General features: G+C 29.9%; 5 protein-coding genes and 1 long non-coding RNA gene across 20 annotated transcripts; 4 read left to right on the top strand and 2 right to left on the bottom strand.

The window, feature by feature from the left end:
* The first annotated feature begins 216 nt into the window (after positions 1 to 216).
* LOC108736578 (kinesin-associated protein 3) lies at positions 217 to 4846 on the top strand. 2 transcript variants are annotated; one of them, XM_025978124.1, is made up of 14 exons: positions 217 to 363; positions 441 to 485; positions 553 to 670; positions 724 to 895; positions 1133 to 1303; positions 1592 to 1728; positions 1967 to 2651; positions 2705 to 2805; positions 3200 to 3418; positions 3476 to 3670; positions 3723 to 3918; positions 4150 to 4416; positions 4479 to 4563; positions 4616 to 4846. In XM_025978124.1, exons 2-14 carry the CDS (start codon positions 454 to 456, stop codon positions 4659 to 4661), a joined length of 2424 nt encoding a protein of 807 aa, XP_025833909.1. In that variant the 5' UTR covers positions 217 to 363; positions 441 to 453; the 3' UTR covers positions 4662 to 4846. The 2 variants fall into 2 exon arrangements, with proteins under 2 accessions (XP_025833909.1, XP_025833908.1); XM_025978123.1 differs by having other exon boundaries at positions 217 to 485.
* Positions 4847 to 5914: 1068 nt separating this feature from the next.
* LOC108736596 (E3 ubiquitin-protein ligase Su(dx)) lies at positions 5915 to 11205 on the top strand. 3 transcript variants are annotated; one of them, XM_018469066.2, is made up of 9 exons: positions 5915 to 6180; positions 6403 to 6486; positions 6930 to 7586; positions 8098 to 8263; positions 8339 to 8520; positions 8632 to 8763; positions 8835 to 9108; positions 9305 to 10139; positions 10425 to 11205. In XM_018469066.2, the coding sequence occupies exons 2-9, from the start codon at positions 6435 to 6437 to the stop codon at positions 10692 to 10694; spliced, it is 2568 nt and encodes an 855-aa protein (XP_018324568.1). In that variant the 5' UTR covers positions 5915 to 6180; positions 6403 to 6434; the 3' UTR covers positions 10695 to 11205. The 3 variants fall into 3 exon arrangements, with proteins under 3 accessions (XP_018324568.1, XP_018324570.1, XP_025833907.1); XM_018469068.2 differs by having other exon boundaries at positions 5915 to 6176; XM_025978122.1 differs by lacking the exon at positions 5915 to 6180 and having other exon boundaries at positions 6285 to 6486.
* Positions 11206 to 11492: 287 nt separating this feature from the next.
* LOC108736600 lies at positions 11493 to 12893 on the bottom strand. Its single transcript, XM_018469074.2, has 6 exons — positions 12683 to 12893; positions 12594 to 12620; positions 12371 to 12540; positions 12157 to 12316; positions 11865 to 11994; positions 11493 to 11798 (listed from the first exon to the last, which is right to left on the bottom strand). The coding sequence occupies exons 1-6, from the start codon at positions 12766 to 12768 to the stop codon at positions 11544 to 11546; spliced, it is 828 nt and encodes a 275-aa protein (XP_018324576.1). The 5' UTR covers positions 12769 to 12893; the 3' UTR covers positions 11493 to 11543.
* Positions 12894 to 13306: 413 nt separating this feature from the next.
* On the top strand, positions 13307 to 15299 carry LOC108736599 (RNA-binding protein NOB1). The gene is made up of 4 exons (XM_025978125.1): positions 13307 to 13464; positions 13594 to 13950; positions 14008 to 14749; positions 15128 to 15299. Exons 1-4 carry the CDS (start codon positions 13378 to 13380, stop codon positions 15250 to 15252), a joined length of 1311 nt encoding a protein of 436 aa, XP_025833910.1. The 5' UTR covers positions 13307 to 13377; the 3' UTR covers positions 15253 to 15299.
* Positions 15252 to 19317, bottom strand: LOC108736597 (ribonuclease P protein subunit p40-like). 3 transcript variants are annotated; one of them, XM_018469070.1, is made up of 5 exons: positions 19030 to 19285; positions 18829 to 18973; positions 18615 to 18779; positions 15586 to 16033; positions 15252 to 15473 (listed from the first exon to the last, which is right to left on the bottom strand). In XM_018469070.1, the coding sequence occupies exons 1-5, from the start codon at positions 19147 to 19149 to the stop codon at positions 15278 to 15280; spliced, it is 1074 nt and encodes a 357-aa protein (XP_018324572.1). In that variant the 5' UTR covers positions 19150 to 19285; the 3' UTR covers positions 15252 to 15277. The 3 variants fall into 3 exon arrangements, with proteins under 3 accessions (XP_018324572.1, XP_018324573.1, XP_018324571.1); XM_018469071.1 differs by lacking the exon at positions 15252 to 15473 and having other exon boundaries at positions 15486 to 16033; positions 19030 to 19317; XM_018469069.2 differs by lacking the exons at positions 15252 to 15473; positions 15586 to 16033; positions 18829 to 18973; positions 19030 to 19285 and adding an exon at positions 16186 to 18150 and having other exon boundaries at positions 18615 to 18720.
* Positions 19318 to 20137: 820 nt separating this feature from the next.
* Positions 20138 to 24598, top strand: LOC108736614. Of its 10 annotated transcripts, none has more exons than XR_001937757.2 (8): positions 20138 to 20173; positions 20540 to 20607; positions 20832 to 20924; positions 21667 to 21781; positions 23071 to 23200; positions 23622 to 23763; positions 23833 to 23948; positions 24166 to 24598. It is a non-coding gene; the product is annotated as an uncharacterized LOC108736614 (long non-coding RNA). The 10 variants fall into 10 exon arrangements; XR_001937755.2 differs by lacking the exon at positions 20138 to 20173 and adding an exon at positions 20189 to 20471; XR_001937756.2 differs by having other exon boundaries at positions 20540 to 20924.
* The last annotated feature ends 703 nt before the right edge of the window (positions 24599 to 25301 follow it).

The following is a 25301-nucleotide window of genomic DNA, read 5'->3' on the forward strand; positions in this document are numbered from 1 at the left end:
TCGGTAATGAATAATAATACTATAGAAAAATATTTAACATTATTCTAGTTATTATATAGATTTAACTTCAAAGGATTCCAAGGTGCCTATGACTGCTACAAATTTAGATTATCTAGAATCAACCTATAGATACAGCTGTGTGACCGCCAGGTGGAGCTGGCAAAGACAAATTATACTCTATAAATTATGAAATATTTTAATCTATGGTAATATTTTTTATTGTTATTAATGATATGTCAAGACGTCAGTTTTTTAGATGAAATATGAAATTGTTTCAGATAGAAAGCTAAAAAGAATGCAAACACAGAGAACATGCATACATAAAAAATATCACCTACTTATTATTTTTGATGGTGTATGCTGGTAATAATAATTAATTTTTTGTCAGTGTTACTCAGTTTATTGCTCTTGTTATCATACTTTTTCTACCTGGTTTGTAGAATTTTTCGTAATATGGACCCAGAAGACGCTAAATTCTTAAGAACGTTAGTACTTATACTCGTTTTTGTATTTAATAATAGAATACGTTTCTTTAATACGAATTTGTATTAGGGATCGACGTCCTGGCACTTTGGATGTCCATCCGACTCTTAATGCCATTGTTTTGAACTATGAATTGGAAGTCCAGATACTTGGTGACAATGAAAATATTATTTACGGCGAGAAACATGTTTGTTTGAGCTTTTTACACATTATTTATTTTCACTAAGATTTTTATTTTAGAGTATGAAGAAAATTATTGAATTGCCAATGTTAAATACCAGGACAGATTGTCATGCTCTAGCAAGAGAATTACTGTCACAATGTGATTTGATTCATCCATCAAGATTAGCAGAAGTTGAGCAGACTATTTATTATTTGAAGAAAAGAAAAAATGTTCAAAACACTATTAAAGGTATGTCTTATAGAAGTAATTGTGACTGGCAGCTGATACACTTATATTAATTCTGTATAATAGTAACAATGTTTAAAAGACTTGTATTCTCTATTCTTTCTCTATTTATAATCAATGTGAAATCAAAGCCAAAGAGGTCAGAGGTATTTATTTTTTTAAAAACTTGTGTGAAAACTTTATGTGAAGTAATGATTATTTTCTTGGTCAAAAGTATTTATTATTGTATTTACTTTATAGATATTAACAACGTTATAAAAAATTCCTCTGAAACTAATGGAGCTAACATCAATAATTTGAATGAATATATTGAACTACTATATGAAGAATTACCAGAGAAAATTAAAGCTGCAAGTTATATACTGCAATTGGCTAAAGATCCTGAAAATTTAGAGTCTCTTTCAAAAAATGGTAAGGAATATTTAACACTAGAATATTGAAATAGAAAATATATAAAGCTATATCAAATAAATACCATACTTAATATATTATTCTGCCACATTTAAAACATTTGAATACTTGTATGATACTAGTGGCACATTGTGTTACTAATTTGTTTTAGTATAACTATATTTCTCCAATTGAAGAATTTTTTCCATTTTTATTAAAAAGTGAATTTAAGAGTAACAAATCATTATTAATATGTTTATGTTTATTTTAGTAGATAAATCATTTTAATTAAAAATAAATTCATTTTAGAAACGATATTGAGTGCCTTGGCAAGAGTATTACGGGAGGATTGGAAACGCAGTATTGTCTTGAGTACAAATTTAATATTTACGTTTTTCTGCTTCTCTACATACTCATGTTTTCACCACGTTATCCTAAGTTATAAGGTAAGCTTTAAGCAAAAACATGGAAGCAATCAGTAACGTAATTTTTCTTTTTAATAAACAAATTATTTCTTCTTAAATTGTACAAAATTAAACGGAAAAGTTAGTGTACAATAATTATGTTCATTATTCTATTGATTATCCCATATAAAACTTGCATTAACCGCTATTTAAGTTTATATAATCTGTAAAAACGTTTCAATGTGAGACATTTTGTATAACAATGATAATTAATTTTTAGATTGGATCTCTTTGCATGGAAATTATTGATTACGAATTGAGAAGGTATGATGACTGGAAAGCTGTTACTGAAGGAGGTAAACCTCCCAGTGAACCTTCACTAATTCGAAGAACTTGCCCTAGCAGCGCAAGTATGACCGAAATTCATAAAAGTCGAATTCCAGAACCTGTTAGACCAAAATCAGGTCATTTTGGCGATATTGCGAAAAGTGGTTTGGAGGGAAGTATCTATGATGATCTTTCAACCTCTACCGATAATTTAGATGATAAAAAACAACTAACAGAAGAAGAGAAAATTAAAAGATATCGCACATTAATTCGAAAACAGGAACAATTGCTACGAGTTGCATTTTATCTGCTCCTTAACATAGCTGAAAATGAGAATGTCGAAGAAAAAATGAGCAAAAAGAATATTATCGGCCTTCTTGCTAAAGCTCTTGATCGAGAAAACGAAGAATTGTTGGTTCTTGTAGTTTCATTTCTTAAAAAGTTATCGGTAATGAATAATAATGTCTACCAAATGTCCGAACTACACGTACTAGAAAAACTAGCGAAACTTCTGAAAAGTAATAATTCAGATTTAATCCATCTTATTTTGAAATTACTTTTCAATTTGTCTTTCGATGGCGAATTACGTGCACAGATGGTGTCGTTGGGTTTCTTACCAAAGTTTGTCAGTTTGTTAAGTGTGTAGTTATCTGTTTAATTTAATTACTACTACTAATTTCTACAATTTCAGCTGATGATAAGCAACAAGAAACAGTAATGAAATTGTTATATCACCTAAGTTATGATAATGATGTCAAAACACAATTTGCTTACACAGATTGTGTTTCTTTGGTAAGTATTGTTAGCTGACATTTTTGTAATTTCGATGGTAGAAAAAGTTATATTAACTTATATTTCCTCAAGGTTAAAAGTCTATCTGAAATCAAGTAAACTTTTAATAGAGGCAGTAAACTTTTATCAAAAACGCTACCCCAGGCTATTGTACCGTATATAACTATATTCTGAAAGCAAGCGTAATATATACACAGTAAATGATTCCTTTGCTTTTAAATTTTATTTCTTTAGCTTGACTTTCAGTCTGTATGTTTCATCTAACGTTATAGTCGAATATTACTCCTGAGTATGTATAAAAATTAACTTCCAGTGTAATGTAAATACTTCATAGGAATATGTTTGTATTCATTTTTTTTCCATTGTTGAATAACAACGTGTATCTGTTTTACAGATATTTGACATGCTTGAGCTGAGCGTTACTGAAGAAGTTGATCAAGTAATGTTAGCTCTTTGTATAAATTTATCAATGAATCCGCAAAACGCTCAATTAATGGTTGACAATAATGGTCTCCAGTCGCTTATGACGAGAGCATTTCGATATCAAGATGCTCTTTTAATGAAAATGATACGTAACATTTCTGAACACGAATCTCTAAAGCCCAATTTTATTGTAAGCTATTTTTAATTTACATTTTTTACTCAGTTTTTATTTAGTGTATTTCTAAAGGAATTCGTTGGCGATCTTGCTAAAGCAGTTATTGAGTCAAAGAAGGAAGATTTTATTATCGAATGTCTGGGTGTGCTGTCTAATTTAAATCTTCCAGATCTGGATTGGGCTGAAATATTCAAACATTTTGATATGATTACTTGGTTTAAAAATGTTGTAAAACGTAATAACGTTGAACCAGATTTCGTACTAGAAGTAAGACCATGTTCAATTTCGAAATGATATTGTTTTACACTTATGTCTCTAGATTATAGTTCTTTTGGGCACTGCTGCTTATGATGAAAGTTGTGCCCAACTCATATGCAATTCTGACTTACTGCAGTTACTAATAGAGTTGTTGAAGTTTCATCAAGAAGATGATGAAATTGTCTTGCAAATAATTTACGTATTTTTAGTAATACTAGCGCATGAATCTACTGTTCAGTACGTTATTAATAAAACAGGTAAGTGATATTTTATTTTGTAATTCTAGTAGCTCACCTATTTCTTCTAAAAATATTCCATGATTAAAAATTATATTTCGTAAATTTAAAATTTGATATTATTTTCAGTTATAAACTACTAAGAAATAAACGTTATTTCTGTTTAAATAACATTATAATTTTTATAATAACTGATATTTCATTTTTTAAATTTGTTTCTACTGCAATAAAATAAAAATTGATTCCATTTAGAAGCTCCAGCCTACCTCATTGATCTGCTTCAAGACAATAACAAAAATATTCGAAAAGTATGTAATACATGTTTGAATATGATAATGGATAATAGCACTTCATGGGCAGAAAGAATTCGGATTGAACGCTTCAGACATCATAACGAGCAATGGTTGCAGATGGTGGATAATCACCAATTTGATGAGGAAGAGGAGCAAGAAAAAGAAATAGAACCTGTATTTATGAACACTGGTTACATTAGTTCGAATATTGTAACTTCTCTTGCTGGTAGATGATGCTTATAGTGTTATTTATAAATAAAACTTCAATTGTTTTTCCTTCTTTTGTAGATTTAGATGCAATGCCGAAGACTCCTAAAAAATCTGAAGTTTTATCCACTACGGAAAACGATTATTTTGAAAGACCTGAAACTTCGTAAGTAACACTTTTAATTCAATTTCAATTTTTGTAATTCAAAAACTTTTAGACTTTTGCAAGATTTCGAAATTGAATCGTTGGACGGCTCTATTTAAATAATTTTTCTGTCTGGTTACTACACAAAGTACCTATGCACAAGATATTAATAAAAGAGTAGCTTTATTAGCTTTAATTATTTAGTGCTTTGGTATAATATTAAATATTGCATTTCTATCTAGTCAGTAATCACATAGTGTATTATTTTGCTGTAGCTATTAAGAACAAGTATTTAAATTATGCATCTGTTTTTTTATTTTTATTTTGGTATAAAAGACGTTAAATTTAAAATCAGAGAAAACTTGACTCTTTATTTAAAAGTATAGAGGCCGTAGGCGAGTTGGACAAACTACCGTTAAACTACAGGCCTCACATTTTTTATGCAAATTACTGCTGTTACAATTAATAATAATAAAATATTGTACTCTTTTGTCAGTATAAAAGGTACAATTATTATTTCAATCGTGACCTGTTGATTAAAACAAGTACTGTAGTTATAGACGAATTAGCATTGAACATAATAATAATGCTAAAAGCTAAAAGTTTATTGTGATATTTTTTATGAAAACTTTTCATTAATTTATTTATTTAATTAAACAGACGAATTGTAGATCCTTATATAAATATGAAGTAAGAGGTAGTAGCAAATAATAGAAGGTTTGGTTTAAATGAAAACATCTTTGAATAAAGTTTTAAAAAACTGATAGTACAATTGTAAAAATAACAGATATGCCTATCAATTATTTCAGCTACTAAATTTGAGTACTACAGGCAGCTGATTAAAATTGTCACACAAGTTTAACTTTGTATGGATTAGAAAAAGAATGTAATATTTTGGAAATGAACATGAAGAAAACTTGCAAATATAAGTGCTTATCAATTTACTTTTATCCTTAAAAAATATACTTTTATTTTCTGTCAGAATTACTGTAAAATATTAAATGATTGTATACTGTTTAAATTAGTATCACTGTAGTGTACAATTTTTATCATGCTAATTGAGTTGAAAAGGAAATACTTTTTGTAAATGGCGCGTTGTTTTAATTGTGATCTTATTCGTAAGAAAGAATCTAAATTATACATAACGTAGAGGTTTTTGATAATCAAGTATTTTGTAACAATTTCGAACTTCTGTCGTGCATTTAAACAAGAATAATTTCAAAGGGAGTTGTTTGTATTAAATCAGGATTAAATCCATTATTTATTGTAAACATTACCCGTTATATGAAATATTAAACACGCTGGTGTCATGTGACATTTAATGGATTTAATTGAAATAACATTTTTTTTTGACATTTTTGACATATGTCATTAAAAGCACCTGAGAAAAATGCATACGTATAATTTTCTAATCTAAATTAATTGTGTATATTTTGTTACAGTATTTATTTTACATTAAATGTGGATTGTATTTTTAACATATCCTTTTCCGTTGATTTTGCTAAAACAAGTATCGTGTGATAGCAAGTTTTGATAAAAATAATTTATCAAACTATGTTGTGAATAATGAAAAATGATTCTACAGCCTACAAGCTATCAAAAACGTCGAAAATAATTGCAACATCAGTTTACTGGTAGGTGCGTTATTTATCTTTAGAGACAATTATTTTTTTATATTGTATTACCTGATAATAATAGTACAAGTTTTAATAAGTTTTATTATCATTAGACTTTGATAACAGATTAACAGCAGATACCAAAGGCAAATAATGATCATAATGTAATGTTATGTAAAAAGTTATTGCAATATATTTAGGTACTAGAAAGAAAGGTTACTAAATGGGGGGTACTCTTTTGTAGTAAAGGTCCATGGTAGTGTAATTTTAAAAACTATGGCTGAAGCAGGAGTTGCTCAAAATGTTCCTCATCAATTAAGTATTACTGGTAAGTGAATTACAAAGTCGTGTAACATATATATTATTGAATGTTAAGTAAATAGTTTTAAAATACTTCAGAGTAATATTGATAGGTTATAGAAAGAGATACTGGTTACACAAAGAATGTAATAATGTACATCAAGAAGGAATTTTACAATTAAAACCTATAGTTTAAATAAATATTGTTTGGTCATGTTTATTGACATAGGTGTTTTATATGCATATATGTATACAAAAGATTGTTTATACTAATTTCTAAAACAAAAGTTTATTGTGCACCTTTAAATGAAGTAATAAAAAACACTTTGGCACTTAAAAAACATGTTCTGTTTTATGGTATAATGAAATATACAGTTATTGTGTTTGTTGTTTAAAACTAATAATGGCATTTTTGAAATCGTATTACTAAGAATAGTGTATACACTCTACTAGATGTTTTGTTGGTTTCAGTTGAAAATGCCAGTTTACGTAATAATGGTTTTCTTAAACCTAGTCCATATGTTGAGCTGACAGTGGATGGTAAGAGCCCTCGTAGGACTGAAATTTGCAGGACCACATGTCAACCAAAATGGAATGAAGACTTTACTGTATTAATAACACCACAATCGAAATTATTTTTGAGTGTATTAGATCATAATAATTTCCGCAAGGATACAGTTATTGGTGAGAAGAAAATAGAAATTGGCGAATTGCTTCAATACTACAGTGGACGTCTTGAAAATTTGGAACTCACTCTTGATTTACTGTCAGAGAATAAGGGAAATGAAACACCTACAAAGACAGGCGAACTTGTAGTTTTATTAAAAGGCCTAAGTATAGATGTCGCAAATGACAATCATGTGCGTCATAAGAGTGTGCATTCTATGCCTCTGACCCCAAGTAATGTTGAAAATCCTCAAAGTAGAAGTGTTTTGAATGGTGTGAGGGGTAGAGTACGCTCTAATGGGTCTGAAAATGTTGTTCCTGTGACTACTTCATTGTCTAGAACTTCACTTGATCAATCATCAGCTCAACCACAAACACAACCTCAAGCAGCTGTACCCTACCCTCAACAATCTCAACCGATTATTACAGCAGTCACACAAACCCCTGTTGCTGTTACTGGAGGTAATGTCTATTTTTATTTTACTTGACATTAATCATGACTAATAAACATCTCATCTACTGATTTTTTGATGATTATGATTAATCTTTTATTTGCCTGTTGTCTGAATTCAACTTTTTTTACCGAGTTGTTTTTATTTAGAAAATAATATTACTTTTCGTTCTCCAGTCCATCTGCGTTATGTAATTGTCGTGGTCATTGCGACGATATGTATGTATTGTATGAATCTGCAAACTATAATTATTATTGTTTGAATAATTAATCAACATAAGTACGTAGATATCCATTGTATACTGCTGATCTATGTTTATTTTTATCGTACAAAGTTAGACAAACTTTTGGATAAACAGAAATTCATTTGTTGATTTACTGTTATTAATTTAACTATTGGTTATAAACCAAACATTTGGTAAGAAGAAATGCTTTTGTTTAACATTTTATTTATTATTTTGATTGATTAATTGATAAAGATTCAATATTGTTAATTTTACATTATATTTCATTTCTATTCAGGAGCACCGGTTTTTACGGGGCCACACATAGGTCCTCCTGCAACTGTTCCAAATGGTAACGTTGTTCAAAATGGTCCGGAAGAAAGTCGAGAAGACCCTCTACCTCCCGGATGGGAAATGCGTTACGACATGTACGGGCGAAGATACTATGTTGATCATAATACAAGGTAATAATTTTATACTATATTTTAATATTGATATTTATTAATTAATTTTGATAATTATTATTTATTGTTTAATAGGTCGACTTCTTGGGAAAGACCCCAACCATTGCCCCCTGGGTGGGAAATGCGGAGGGATACGAGAGGTCGAATTTATTATGTTGACCACAATGCCAGGACCACTACATGGCAACGACCTAATACTGAACGCCTTCAACACTATCAACAATGGCAAGGTCAGAGGCAACATATTGTACAGCAAGGTAAGAATAAAAAATCATTTAATCGTAAGAAAAAAACGTTTAGCATGTAATTATGTGTGAAGTTTCCTTGCCACTTTAACCCAATTGGATAAATAATAAATAAATTTGCAGGAAATCAACGCTTTTTATACCCTACACAGCCTCAAATTACATCATCAGCTGGTCCTAGCGCAAGCCCTGCTGATGAGGACGACGGATTAGGTCCACTACCCCCAGGTTGGGAAAGACGCGTTCAGCCAGATGGTTGGTGTTTAATATTTTTCTTTTTATTACTTTTTGATTAAATATTGATAATGAATATCTTAAAACTACAGGCAGAGTGTACTACGTGAATCATAAGAATCGGACAACTCAGTGGGAAGATCCGAGAACGCAAGGGCAAGAGGTTTGCGGAGAAGCCGATGATACACCTTTGCCACCTGGCTGGGAAATTAGATATACCGAAGATAATGTTCCTTACTTTGTCGACCATAACAGTCGAACAACTACATTCCAGGATCCGCGTCCTGGTGCACCAAAAGGGCATGGCGTGTATGGTGTTCCTCGGGTATATGAAAGATCTTTTAGGTGGAAAATTGGTCAATTTAGGTAAGCTATTTGTTGATATTAATTACTGAAAATAATTTAAATACAAATATGATTGGCTACTGGTTATATTTTTTAATGTATTAGATTAGGTAGTGATTGTATAGGTTTTAGTTCTTACTCATTTTATTAGGGCTACCCCTCCTTTCTTTAGTGTTACCATGTAAAATAAATATATAAATTGTTACTCCGTTTTCAGATATCTTTGTCAAAGTAATGCTCTTCCCAGTCATATAAAAATAACGGTATCCAGACAAACGTTATTCGAAGATTCATATCATGCAATAATGCGTTTACCTGCTTACGAACTTCGTCGAAGGTTATATATTATATTCAAAGGGGAAGAAGGTTTAGATTATGGTGGCGTGAGCCGGGAATGGTTTTTCCTCCTTTCACATGAAGTACTTAATCCAATGTATTGTCTTTTTGAGTACGCAAACAAAAATAATTACAGTTTACAAATCAACCCTGCGTCCTACGTGAATCCCGATCACTTACTTTACTTCAAATTTATTGGTCGTTTTATTGCAATGGCTCTTTATCACGGTCGATTTATCTATTCCGGTTTCACATTGCCTTTTTATAAACGGATGTTAAATAAAAAGTTAGTAATGAAAGATATCGAAAGCATTGATCCCGAGTTTTACAACTCGCTGGTTTGGATTAAAGAGAACAATATCGACGAATGCGGCCTGGAGTTGTACTTTAGCGTGGATTTCGAAGTTTTGGGTCAGGTTGTTCATCATGAATTGAAAAAAAACGGTGATAAGGAACGTGTTACTGAAGAAAATAAAGAAGAATATATCACATTAATGACCGAATGGAGAATGACGCGTGGAATCGAACAGCAAACTAAAGCGTTTTTAGATGGTTTCAGCGAAGTTGTACCTCTTGAATGGCTCAAATATTTTGATGAACGTGAATTGGAACTTTTGCTCTGTGGCATGCAGGAGATTGATGTTGATGACTGGCAACGTCATACAATTTACAGGCATTACACTAGAAATAGTAAACAAGTCATTTGGTTTTGGCAGGTAAATATTCATTGCTTATAAGAAAAATTTCATTAATGATGTGTATCATCTAATTTTGATAACCAGCAAAATTAATTTATTAATTGTATCAATTGAAAAACTTTAAACTTCAAATACTGAAGTTTTGGAGCTTATTTAGCTTGTAAAACAACTTTGATAAATAACGAAAACATAATTTTATAATTAATAAATCAGCAACCCAGAAAATAAACAGTAACGAATATTTTAAAAAAAGAGTTATTGCAAACATATTGCGATTTTTACATCTATTTATTTTTGTTATAGTTTGTAAAACAAACAGACAATGAGAAAAGAACGCGCCTTCTTCAGTTTGTTACGGGGACATGTAGAGTGCCTGTTGGTGGTTTTGCAGAACTAATGGGATCGAATGGTCCACAAAGATTTTGTATAGAAAAGGTAGGTAAAGACACGTGGCTGCCCCGGTCACATACTTGTTTTAATCGTCTTGATTTACCGCCATACAAAAGCTATGAACAACTGGTGGAAAAATTAAATTATGCCATCGAAGAAACTGACGGTTTTGGTCAGGAGTAAGTTTTTTAAATCCAAAGAAATTTGTGTATTATCTATGTACATAATTTAGGAAATATCTTTGTAATGTTGAGGTAAAGTTGTACCTGAAATAATTATGCAACTGGTAACTAGACTCAATTTTTGTCGAGTTTTATTTTATTTAATTACCGGTAATATTTACTTACAATATTCGTATCATTATTACTAATATGATAACCATCTTCGTGATATACTGTTTGCTTAATCTCCCAACTGAATTTACTTTACCCCACGATGCTGTGTAAATATAATACATACATAAAATATATAGATAGGTGCTTATAGAAAGTGTAAATATATTAACCGGGGACATTCCATGTAACTATCGTAATTTAAGTAATCACTGATATTTTTAAAACCAAAGTGTTTTAATTTAAACATTAATTTATGTTGAAAGTGTGGACTGCATGTAATCTACTTGTATTTAACTACTCAGAAATAGCAGCATTTTATTTGTTTAGGTTTAATTTAAATAAAAGTAATAATTGTTTTACCGGTCGTTTTAGAAAAATTATACACAAAAAGGTTTTATTCTATGAAACAAGAATTAAGAACTGCCTTACTGTAATTGTTTACAATTTTTGATACTGATCAACATAAAATGAATCATTATTGATTAAACATTAAAACTTAATTTATATCAAATTTCAATAAAAATGTTTTTTATTAAATTAATTACATCTTACAAAGTTTATTAAAAGGAATGAAAATAGGTAGTATTTTAACATTCTCCTTTTGAAACTTTGTACTTAATTTTNTATATTTAACATAAAATTACAAAGAAATAACAATTTTTAATATCACATTCTTTATTAGAAGTCATGTCTTATTTTATTTGAAGAAATGTTCAAAATCAGACCAATCTTTCAAGAAACTGCCAAACTTGCTAGATCCTTGTACAGAATCTTGTTTGAAAATTTGGTTTTTTTCGGATTCATCTATATTCACCATGTTTTCTTCAATTTCCTTATGTCCATTTTTGTCCACTCGTGTCGTAACAGTATATTCTTTATCACCAAATTTTTGAGTTATTGTTGTTTCCTCATTACCTTCTTGATCTCTCACTGTTCGATGAGTTTCTACTACCTAATAAATCAGAAAGGAAGATTGACAAACATTTGTATAAAGTAATTCTTATCAAATTGCATTTACCCCATCTGGTCTTCTTATGGTTCTTGAAGTCACACTTTGACCATAAAAATGGAATTTGGGCCTTTCTCTATAGGGCATAACTTTAGAATCTGATCTGCGGAATACTTCATCAACATCATTCATATTTATTCTAAAATTTAAAAAGTGGTCAATGTTATTGTATATTATTTACATCTTTATATAATTTCCTAAAATACACTTGGTATGATTTATTAAGAAGACTTATTTTTCTTATTATTTCCTTACTCTTGTGATGATTTTGTAGACTACGAACTTATAAAAACTGTCTTACCTTCCATCAAGATCATCATCTGATTTATTTTCAAATTGATCTTGTTTCTTGTAGCCTGGTTTTAAAAATTGGTCTCTTAGATTATCTGCTTGATTTGACCCTGAATTTTGATCTTCATGTGGTGGTTTTAATATCTTAATATCTGTCATCCCAGGGTTATCTAAAATGTTTCAAATTTACTAAACTGACAATCAATTAGTTATTTTATTCAAACCATGAAAAGAATTATTAAAAAAGTCTTCAAACTGTTCCATTCCACTAAATGCTCTCATATTTTTCATCATTGCTTCCATCTGATGTTCAAAAAACTTTGCAATTTCTAGGGGACTAGAATATATGTTGATGCCCATTTTTTCTTCTTCCAATGGCAAATTTTGTTCTCTCCTAATAAAAATATCCATTATTAAAACATTTGTGTTTTGAAATTTACTACTTACCTTGAATGATCGGGGGTTGCAGGATACCTGAAAGAAGATTTAAATTAAAAACTAGTAATTTGGAAAATATAGATAACCCATATATATACCTTTCATCTAATCCAGAAGGTTCCCGAAATTTATGTTCGTTTTTGGATAACCCGAAAAAGTCCTTTAGAGAATCAATTATACCCATTTTTTATACTAAATCATAAATAATCAGATTGATGCCAAAAACTTTAGTTATCTGAATTATTCAATCGTATGTAATGGCAATATTCACAACAATAATTTTTAAGAATTATCCTATAGCACAACGAATATAATGATAATGAACGACTTTTTATCTAAGGTGATGGATGAATGACATGGACTTGTCTATGAGATGGACACTAATCATAGATGATAGACATTAACGTTGCCAACAAATGTGTTACAAGATTATTCTTCAGTTTAAAAAGGTTAATGGTGCATTATTATTAATGGTAAAAATATGACGAAACATTAAAAATGTAAAAAGAGGCTAAAACAAAATACCAATTCAACATCCAGAACAACAACGAATAACGGGTATATAAAAAATAATAATTGCGAGTATATAACAAATTAACAAAAATTGACAACAGTGTATAGATGATTGGTAAATGTTTTATTTTTGTGATTGTATTATTTGGGTATCCCATAGATAATTCCTCCTTTCTTTTCATTGTATGTTCCCATTTCCAACACCAGCGTGCGGTTTGATAGTTTGGTTAGGATAATTTTACTCAATGTTTCTTGATGTACATGATTTTACTTTAATAAAATGAGTGTAACGGAAAACTGTTCGCAGAAGAAAATTAAATATCTTGTTGCCGACACTACTGCGTTTATTCAGAATGCAACACTGCAGGTAATTTCACTAAATTATTACATACCTTATTTATTTTATTTATCATCAATATATCATACACGCTATAAAAATCATAACATGCATTTTTAGTGGTGAAAGGATTGAGCTCATTTTTGAAATTAATTTTAGGAAATTGCGAGTAATGTGGTGACGTGCAAAGATGTTGTAAATGAAATAATCAACAAAAGACAACTTCGTCGTTTGGTTGTTCTTCCATATGATTTGGTGATAAAGGAAGTATTTCCAGAAAACATTAAGGTAGTCACAGAGTTTTCAAGAAAAACAGGAGATTATCCAAGTTTATCAGCAACAGATATCAAAGTTATTGCTTTAGCATATCAGTTAGAAAAAGAAAAAGTAGGCACAGCTCATATACGTACAGAACCATTAGTTCAAAGATCTGTAAATATCATAACGAACAAATCTGTTGCTGAACTTAAAGCAGATACAGTTGGTTTCTATTTACCTGAAAAAAACAAAAATGATGTATGTATTGTCTTTAAGTTGTAAGTTGGTTTAAGATTGTAATTGTTAGTATTTTAGAAACATAAATTTGATACTGACCTCACAGATAGAAGCAAAGATGTATTGGAAAACGTGGTCAGTGAAAATTCTAGTTCATCTGACATACAAGAATCAGAAACTTTGTTACAAAGATTTGCCGCATTGGACATCGATGCTTCAAATTTTACTACAGATGACACTAATGCATTGATTGAAATAGAATCAGAAGATGAAAATGCAGCTGTTTCAGATGAAGAAAATAAAAGAGAAGATGATGATGATGATGATGATTTAGGATGGATAACACCATCAAATATTCAGAATGCTAAGAAGCAAATTAATTATACAAATACAGAGGAAAAAGAAGTTACTGTGGCTTGTATGACCACTGACTTTGCCATGCAAAATGTTTTAAAACAAATGAACCTCAATATATCAGCTTTAGATGGACGTGTTATAAAACATTTAAGAACATACATTTTACGGTGCTACACTTGCTTTAAAACTACAAGTGAAATGACAAGAATATTTTGTCCTAAATGTGGCAATAAAACTCTTAAACGAGTAGGGGTATCGGTTGATGAAAATGGAAAACAAGTTATACACATTAATGCCAGAAAACCCTTAACAGGAAGAGGGAAAAAATTTAGTTTGCCTAGAATAAAAGGTGGAAAGCATTCTAATAATCCTCACCTTGTTGCGGATCAACCATTCCCTGATCAAAGACCTAGTAGATTAGCAAAAACTAAAAACAATCCACTAGATGATGATTACATTGCAGGTAAATAGACATAAATAACATAAAACAAGTTGAAGACTTTGCAGATGGCTTTGAGCATGGTTTTAACAATTTTTATTAAATCTTACGGGGATTTTAAATCGGGGTTATAAGCGGTAAAATAGTTATTGTAATCATTGTTATGCAACCCAACAGACCTCATGTGTATCATTGTTGCCGAGATTAGTCTAGAAAAGTTCACGATTAGTTAATTACTAATATAGTTTGGTCTAAACTACGTTTAGGGTAAAATGACAAAAAATTTTATACTAATCAATAGTTAAAACCCGAGCCTTTTAATTTATATTTTCAGACGCTTGCATCTAACATGTTTAAGTGATTACTATTTATTGTTTTACTACTATTGAAATGTTTCTATAGGGTTCTCACCTTTTGTCATGAGAGACATAAATTCCAAGTCAGCACAACTGAAAATAAGGCCAAATAGCGAAGTAAAATATTGGATGAGAAGAAATCCTAATGAAGTCATGAAACGTAAGAAGTAAAAAAAAGCAGTTAAGTAAATAAAGTTTATTTATATTTAAAATGCTTATTTGATGGTTTTTGTTTACAAACTAAATACCTGGATGAGGATAATATAACAGTAGACGAATAATTGCCGTTCGTAAAGAAGTTATGCTCTTGTAAGTCATAATTTACTAATGCATCCGAAAAGCCTTGCACATACATGGCAGCCCATACCTTACCCTCTAATTTATTTATTTTTCTGAAAAGAAAATAAAATATTAAAATTGGTGTTTTTTATAGTTACTCTTGTTTCTTAAAATAATATTTATTTGATAGTAAATTAATATTGTTTTGATAACAAGAATTATTACTTAAGTGCTTCGTAAAAGCCTTTAATTTGTTGTGTTGTAAAGAGCCCTTGTGCTTCCAAAATTTTCACTTGTCCAACTTCGATGGTAGGTTCAGGCACTTGGTATGTAGACAAATAATTATTAGTCACATTTATCTCTCCTTCTAACATAAGCATCCCCAACCATTCAGTAAAACCGTGAATGTCATCATCATCCGCATCGGCTATATCAAATACCGGTACTTTAATGGAATACAATGTGTGTTTTCTAAATGTCGGTTTCTGTACTTCTACTTTATAGCCTTTAATATGAAAATATTTGGCAATTGATGATGGGCATACATCTTCAGTTGATGGATGCCAATTTAGAAATAATGTGACGTTTTCTAACTTGCTCAGACCGCTTTTGACGCGTTCATAATTATTTTTACCCGGTTTAAATGAATCGGCAAGTAAATCGATGTGAATAACTGTAACAAGTAATTAATATTGTGATAGAGAAAAGTACATAAATATTTCAAAAAAGTAGTTTCTAAGTATATTTTATTTTGTCATACACAAAATATAATCTACATTAATTTATGAGAAATAGGTAAGATACTCCATTTTATAATTATATAATATAATGATTTTAGTTTCCATAAACAAATTACAAATCTTACATATTTTATAAAAACATAAATACATTTTTATGAATTAACATTTCATCGTATTGCATTCATTATGCACTGCAATAATTTTCCTTTAGGTGATCTTATTTTTTAATCCATGTAATAATAAACCACATTGAATACTGTTAACCCATTAATGCAAGTGTCTATTCCTGTTAAAGTGATAAATTTCTGCTCACATAAGACATACGTTAAGAATCAAAATAGATACCACTATAACTATTACACATCATACATATTTTAAATATTGCACCATGAATACAGACGGAAAACATTTATTAAAAACGAATACAATAAACGGTACGAAACTAACCAATTGAAAATAACATCTTTAGTCATTGGCTGTAGCAAGTATAATAAGAGAGAGTTGGACTGATATCCAAGTCATAATTATTTATTTTTATATATGTTCTAAATTCCTTTAATTCCTCCATTGTTATACCTTGCCAACTTTCTAGTTCAGACAAAACACGCAAGTTAGTGCAATTTTCCAATAACATATTAACTGTACAAATATTCATATCACTGCTGTACAATATTCTCAATTCTTCCAAACGCTTCATCGGATTGTTGGCAAGAATTTTTGCCATAGATGCATGTGTGATACCTGTAGATGATCCCAAATGAATATACTTAATATTCAACGCATTCAAAAGTAAAAATTCAAGATGAGTTAGTGCGCAATCTACTACCCAAAAAATCCTTTCTAAATATCGAAAAGGCTTTACATTAAACATATCAACATATGATGAATTTTGATCAATAAAATCACAATTATAAAGGACTAGATTTTTTAATAGCGGACAGTACTGACTAATAGATACAATCGCATCCAAATCTATTTCTTCAACGTGCTCTAAATGTAAACTTGTAAGGTTTATGCCCCTAATCTCCAATAGTTGTTTTAAAAAATCGGTGTAAAAAGCACAGGACAAAAGTTTCAGTTCCTTTAAATTATCAAGCATCGCAAGAATCGTTAAGTCGGATGTTTGTTCGTCATGAAAAAGACTTATGTATTCTAAATTAGGACACATGTCCACTAATAGACGTAAATTCTCAGTTGACAAATCCCGCGTTTGTATTTTTCGTAAACCTAATGGACCAGTAACTTGGTAATTATGGTGTATATACTTTATCACAGCTCCAAATTCATCACAACGTCCCAAATCTTGTAATCTTTTGAGGTTCGTCAAAAGTTGGGCGTAACCCTCAACAGACACTGAAGTTCTGTGTAACTGCAATTCTCGTAGCTGGTTACATTTGAGTAGTGAAACTATACTACGGTCAGTTACTGATCGAGACGATGTTATATCGAGCACTTGTAATTGAGGGCAGTTTTCTCCAATATTTTGAACAATCGTATCTGAGCAATCAAAACATAAGCAAAGCGATCGCAGGTTTTTCATGTTAGTTATTCCTTCGATAACACATCTATCGTTATCAGCTGTGCGCCAACCACCTGTACAGGAACCCAAATTTAAAACTTCAAGACCAGTTAACTGTGCTAAATGTTTGTACAATACATATCGCATCATTTTCGGCCAAACGGAGAAATCGATATTTTTTAGATTTGGTGTGAGAATGGTTTCTGTTAAACTCACCACTACATTCATTTCCATAAGAAAAACAGACATTGGTGTATGATGATCGTAGGTTTTTTTAGTCTTTTCAATAAGATCTTTAACTGATTGTAAAACTTTGAAGGCTACTGAATTGTAAAGGAAGTAGGGAATACTGTCAGCCAAGTAATATTGCAATTTAATAATCCAACTTTTTAAAACATGTGCTGATTTTAGGGGATCAGAAGCATTTTTAACGTTGATTAAAATTTGGGAGGAAAGTGAGACAACAAAGTCTCCCACTGCATTCACACTTAAACTTTGCAAAGATGCTACTTGATGATGTCTAGGCATTATCTGCAACAATAATGGCTATTATTATTTATGTGCCATAGTGCTACAGAGGCACCATTTTTAATTTTAAAGAGGCAATAAGTGATTGAGCCCAACAATTATCCTTTATTAGCTAGTTCATAATAATTGCATATTTGTTTGCATTAAATGAATATATATTCAGTCATATAATCCTTAGTTAGATCATGTTTAAAAAAAATTTCCATCATAATGACCTAGAATGAAAAATTCTGGACTTCCTATTTCTTTTTAATATAAAAGTGTAAATATGTTTAATTTTACAAAGTGCCTAGTAAATGATGAGAGCAAATGCAATTTTTTACACTTCAATAATAACTTTAACAGGAATGACGACTTCCATTGCCTTACAAAAAATGTTTCAGTAAAGTTTTAGTAATAAACGGGGTGTTAGATTGTAAACCATTTTTTTTTGTTTCAAATAGGTTTCAAAAAAATGTTATACTCACTGTAGCGATTTTTATTCTTTTGACTAAAGTGAGACAGTTTTCCTTCAATTCCCAAAGACTGATACGTTTCTTTAATCAATGATAGAATTAACTGACCTGAAGGTGTTACACAAATACAGTTATCACAATCAATTTGAACACCAGTATTAAGTATTGTTAAATTACCTAGAAGAAAAAATTTTAGAGTTCATATACAACATTTTATTGAACTTACCTTTCTTTACAAATTTATCAATGAAAACTTTCTCAACTAACTCAGTTACAGCAATATCAATTACTTTATAAAAATCTGTATCTTCTGCTAATACTTCTGATAACTCTTTCGGAAATTTAACTGTATCAGGTAATACAAATGAAACCTATAAATTTAAAATTATTTAATACACTAATACACTTTCTCCCGTTTAATACTAACAATATGGTTATAATAAGAATTACAAATTGATTCAACGGAATCCTCTTCAGTATGTGTCCCTTTCTTAACGTTAACGTGTGTTCGAGGAGGTTGAAAATTGAACACTTCAGGAGAAAGCATTATATTTTAGAAACTTTGTTAAAACAACTATTACATCCCCGAATTGATGTTTAATTTTAGTATTAAACAATAGTACTTGCCAGTATTTGCGTCTTATGACTTTTATTTTCTATTTATTTACATGTATAGACTGGCATTGACTTTCTATGTGCAATAGATAAGTTCTATGGATAAGTTAATTTAAGTAGCTCATAGAAAAGAGAACCAACCATAGATTAAAGATATATAATTCTTAGGAAGTCGCGTGAACTAGAACTTGATATACATAATCCACTGATTTGGAGTTTATCAATAAATTGTGCGTCGTTTACGGGTTTTAAATATGTACGCAGCGTAATTGTGCCTGAATTAGTTTTCTTTAATAAAAAGAAAATTGTTTCAAGTACCGGAAGAAAATGCCCATTTATTCGAAAAATATTAACTAGCATTTTCTTCCATATTCGACATGAAGATATCTAAGGTGATCATAGATAATAGATCTACAAAAGGTAAGGATGAATGAAGCTAAATTAATTGTGTATATTTTGTTACAGTATTTATTTTACATTAAATGTGGATTGTATTTTTAACATATCCTTTTCCGTTGATTTTGCTAAAACAAGTATCGTGTGATAGCAAGTTTTGATAAAAATAATTTATCAAACTATGTTGTGAATAATGNAATAAAAAGAAAATTGTTTCAAGTACCGGAAGAAAATGCCCATTTATTCGAAAAATATTAACTAGCATTTTCTTCCATATTCGACATGAAGATATATAAATTATATTAAAAAGTATGTATATATTTTAATTTAAGTATGCAAAACAGAAGATACATTAGGCAAAAGGAAATAGTAAAATTCTGTTAAATTTTTTAATTTTTGAATAATTATTTGAACGTACCTATAGGTATCTTCATGACATACCTAATAACTTATCCATATTAATAAGTGTCTATGATTAACAATCACAGATGAACCATAGCGTGACCATAGTATAATAATGCTACGTGACATCTACGTGTCTTCTATGTATGTTATCAATGGTTAGTAATGGTCAGCCCTTTGTAGATCTATTATCTTGTGGTCAGCAATGATATTTTGGTGTGGTTATGGTGTGGTGTATTTCGTAAATGAAATTCAAATTCTTGTGTAAAAATTTCTGCTCAAAGTCATGCAATTGTTAAAGCTTGATTATTTATACAATTGATTACAATGTGCACATTTATTTTTCGGAAGCTTATTTTTTTCATAGTGTTTATTATTTACAGTACCTCAGAATGATTAGCTTTCTTCGTAAAAAAACTTGATTCCATTAGATTTGACTTAATTTATCAAGTACAAGTACATATGACTTTTTAGAATATCATAACGTAGTTTAAAGTCTTTTCATTTTCAGTTTCTTTTTTCAGAAAATGGTATTTATAGTACATCAAGTTATGTGTTGTATTCGACATAGGACTTCTAATGAACTCTAGAGGTAGGAACGATTGTATGGTGAAAAATAGGGCTGTAACTAGTGTGAACAGAAATAAACTATAAATTGAATCAAAGGATAGGATTATTTGAATTTGATAAGTAAACTGTTTTAGTAGACAATTAATTGTACTGATTTTCAGCGGTTTCTGGTATTTGCTTTATTGTTGTTTTTTATTCTATCTTAATTTAGTAGTTCATTTAATCTGTGTTTGTTGTGCTTTTCAGTATAGTTTGAGCTCTGGGATGAATTGAGAGCACAACACTTTCACTGGTACGATGGTACCCTTCTTATGGGACTTCTTTACCTTGGAACATTATGTAGGTAATTAAAGTAAGAATACATATAATAAGAAAAAAATTCAGAGAATATTAGAATGAATCCATTCATAATTCTTTACTGTAGGTATATGCTTATGTAAGAAAATAAAACTTTTATGAAACAAAGTAAATACAACACTACACACCTAAACCCCCACATAAAACAATTTGTTAATTATTTATTTATTTATTTGGCTAGCAAACACCTTTTAAAATAAGATAAATGTAGCATATATTACAATTAGATATGATATGTGGAATTTCTGGTTGTAAGTGTTTTATTTATGTATGTCCATGCTTATTAACCGAGACTATATTTGTAATTCGAATATGTACTAATTAGTAGTCAATTTAGTATACATTCCCATTTTATTTATAATTGTACAACTTTTGTTGTGAATTTTTAATTTAAAATCTTACAGTTTTATGAAATGATAACTATTAATAAGACAGTAATAATTATTTACATTATAACTTTGGCCGTCTGTTTATGCGTAGTATTTATTTGTTTGTTTTTAAACGAGCAAAGCCTTTTATTATATTCAAGAACTATTGCAAAATTATCTGCGAGTTAATGAAAGCTTGTATTGAATGTTAATAAATCGATAAAAACGACATTACAATCTGCCAACTCAGATCACAAAGGAACCCATGTATACATTTCTTTTTAACCTTCTGTTATTACATTATTTACTATCGAGCCTAAGCTAATTATATCTTTAAATATAGTTTTGTTTAACAGGAATATTACACAAACTTTGGACATCATGTGTAGTTGGTCTGTGATTATAGCAGTCCACATTTCATCCGAGCATGGAGCAGTATCCATTTATTCAATGAAAGCAGAAACAACAAGGGTAAGTAACAAAATTGTAATTTATAAGGTATAATGAAAAATTTGTCAAAGTGGTAATTATTTTGCCTAATGATTACTAATTTTATTTTGAAACACTTTGTTTATCATTGTAAAAGGATTGTTTATCAACAAAGAAAAACAATTCCTAATACATATTTAAGGTAATTTATTGGCACTTTTTATATTTATGTGTACATAGGAATAGATTATTTAGGGGGTCAGCAGTAAAATTATATTTGTGTGTATAATAACGTAGAATTATCGGTTATTATTTTGTTAAGATTGCAGGAATTGCGAAACTTCAGTTTATCAAAAAAAATCTTAAAAAAGCCAGTGCATTTTGTTTGTTCTTTCACAAAAATTCAAAGAAAACGTCTGTTTAAAATTTCAGCAAAAGTCGGTTTGTCAAAACTAATTGGTCTTTTTTTCGTTAGACCATCGCTGGTAACATACATCGACTTTTGCAACCCATTCTTACAAGACAGACTTTTTCCTGAAGAATGATGCGGATGTAGTAATGTCTAATCAAAAAGCTTGAATTCAATCAATAAACAAATCGTTTTATAATAGCAATAATTGTCTTTACATATTTGTGTTTTAAATCAAGTAAATACAAAACTAATACTAAAATATTAAAACATTATTGCATATTTCATATATAGTGACTAATTAAACTACAAATTGCACCATTAATTATTTTTTGAAGGACATGTCGACTACTTTGGTGGTGTTTGATTTTTATTATTACGATAATTAAAGCTCTCTTCAAAGTGTACATTGGGATGATTAGCTATCTCTTGAACCCTTAAAATAAACAGGTCGATTAAAATGTTGTTTAATAAAAACAAAGTAGAGCAAATGATTAATGATCTGAAAGAATTTACAATAGTACATTTATCTTGGCTACTAATAGCCGTACTGTTTTTCAAATTGATTACTATTGATTATTTTTGTAAAATCATCTCTCTAAAACTTGACACAATCCTTATAGGATAGGGCTGTGGCTATGCAGAACCTATATTTTATTTATTTTTATTATTATTGTGTTATAAAATCACAATTTAAATACACCCATTAATACAACATTCATACGTTAACCAAGATCCACATAAATGTTATTTTTAACTAATTTACTTGGAAATACTACATACATTCTTAGAAATTGTTATAATATGCTGTTAGTGTTGTAGTTGTATTGAGGTATTTTTTTAAGACGGATAAGTTTCTATTTACTAATTAAACTTAGTTTGATTGAACGCACTTATAAACTGTATTATCTATGTATCATAGGTATAGAAGGAATTTTCATCTGTGGGTCTTCCGGCGATCTTATCTGTGTGCTCGCATTCGGTCTTCGAGAAGCCAGTGAGAAAGACAAGTCGCCGCTTATGCTGCCCGTAAATGAAGACGATGCCTGAAGGTATTTAGCGCTAATCTTTATTCAATTTTCATTTGGTTGTGTGGAATATGTTTCTATGTAGCGTTTGATGGATTTCCGATCACCGCTGCTTACATTTTTTTCGGTGTGAACAACATCGGTAGCGTCCTGATTTCGTACTGTTAACGTGGGTATCCATCTTACCGGACCACTCATCTATTGTGAATTTTTATAGATTAGTAGTTTATTTGAGATCGAATAATTGGGATTTTGTTAGAATTTTTAAATTTTGAAAACAGTTTTAGGCAATGATTGTAGATTTTTTCTTATTGGTGTGTTCACGTCCTGATGAATTGCCTTTGTTTTGTAGCCAAAATATGTAAAATATTCACAAAAATTTTTCGTTTGCTTTCTTATTGTAGAGATGGGGTTTTAACGACGGTTTTTTTTTTCTATAATACAGGCTTTGATGATAACATTCTTGGATTACCTATATGGACAAACTACTTGCAGATGTTATCTGTGGCAGTTAAATTTACTTTTATTTCCAAAAATACTTCTGATGAGATGGTCGAAAAATCCATACGCATAGGATGTTAACAATGGTAATTATCATTTATAATAAAATAACAAAAGCTAGTGAACATATAATTAATATTAAGTTGTTTCAGCAGGTTAAACATAATAAATGAACACAGAGGGTAAATCAGAAGGAGTCGAAATGTGAAGAAACAGAGCCCCACTCACACTTCTTTCTCTTGGACTTAGGATGGAGTCATTTGCAGAGAGGGTAAGAAATGTTTAATTATTTTATGAAGTTGTTTGTGAAATGGTTTGTGATTTGTTTGGGAAATGGTTTGTGATTTTCTAAATCTTGTATTTCATGTTTCACAATAATTGCTGCTAAAAATGTTTACTCTTCTGAATTGTAATAGTTGGACCTTTATAGTTCTTAATGTTCTAAAACGTAATAGTTAAGTGAAACTAACATTAAATTGTTTCAACAGGTTATCATTTAAACTTATTAAATGAACAAGAAGACAAAGAATAAGGAAGAATAAACGTGGAGAAGTGGAACCCCGTTAATGTTCCGTCCTCTTAGACTTGAAAAGTGCAATTTTTAGAGAACAAATGAAGCTCAATTCACATTGATGTATTTAAGAATAAAACTTGAGCACAGTACAATTATCCTGGAGGTAAGTAATTGCTTTATTTGTTTATTTTGGTGGTACTTCATTTTCATAGTAATTTGCCATGCCTGGCATCTATGGTTTTTGTTCTCTTACAGTTATCTATTGCCCACATCTATGATTTTCTTCTATCAATTATCTATTGTGTACAAGCATCTATGATTATTTCTATTGCTTTTAACATTTATCTATGTCTTGAATAAAATTGACCACATCGCCATTTTATAATTTAGGTATTTTACTTGCTCTTTCGTGTATGTTTTTGTTATATTTCATATTTTACTTAATTTAATCTCTTATTTAATTAATAATGTAATTAATATTTCTTTTTGTCCGTCTCTGCAGATTGTCCAAATGGCGAGAAAGAGAGAATTAAAGTTCAGATTGATGGTATTCAAACAGCCATTGTCTTGTCTTGATTTGCTGTTTTCGTCTTCAACTTGCAACATTATGCAGTTAATTTTCGACAGATGAGTGAGAGCCAGACGAGATTTATATGAATTTCACTGGAACAAGTTTTCTGCTACGATATTCCTTCTGGATTTAGTTTGCTTTTCACAAATCCAAACTTGGGAAGTTTACAATAGTCTTATGTTTGCTAAGGTGAGAGTATTTAATATAATTAATATTAATTGCTCTTTATTAATCTGTTACCACCGTATCTGTTTCAGATCGACGCTGGAGAAGACAAAGAAGACCCCGTAGTTAAAATAGTTCTTTTGTCTTGCATGCTCTACCTAATAAAAATAATTCTTTTAGTCCAAACTCAGATTAATTTTTTATTTTGCATGTTTTTTTTTGTAGTTTCTTTGAATTAGTTTTTGTTTTGCATGCTTATTTTTGTTCATTTTATTTAAATTAATTGTTGATTGTAGATGTTTTTATTTTTTTTTGTATGTAGTAGTAGTGTAGTAGTAGAAATAACACGTTTAGTAGTATGACTAATGTACGTA

This window comes from Agrilus planipennis, unplaced genomic scaffold (assembly GCF_000699045.2).
Source record: "Agrilus planipennis isolate EAB-ADULT unplaced genomic scaffold, Apla_2.0 scaffold108, whole genome shotgun sequence".
NCBI lineage: Eukaryota > Metazoa > Arthropoda > Insecta > Coleoptera > Buprestidae > Agrilus > Agrilus planipennis.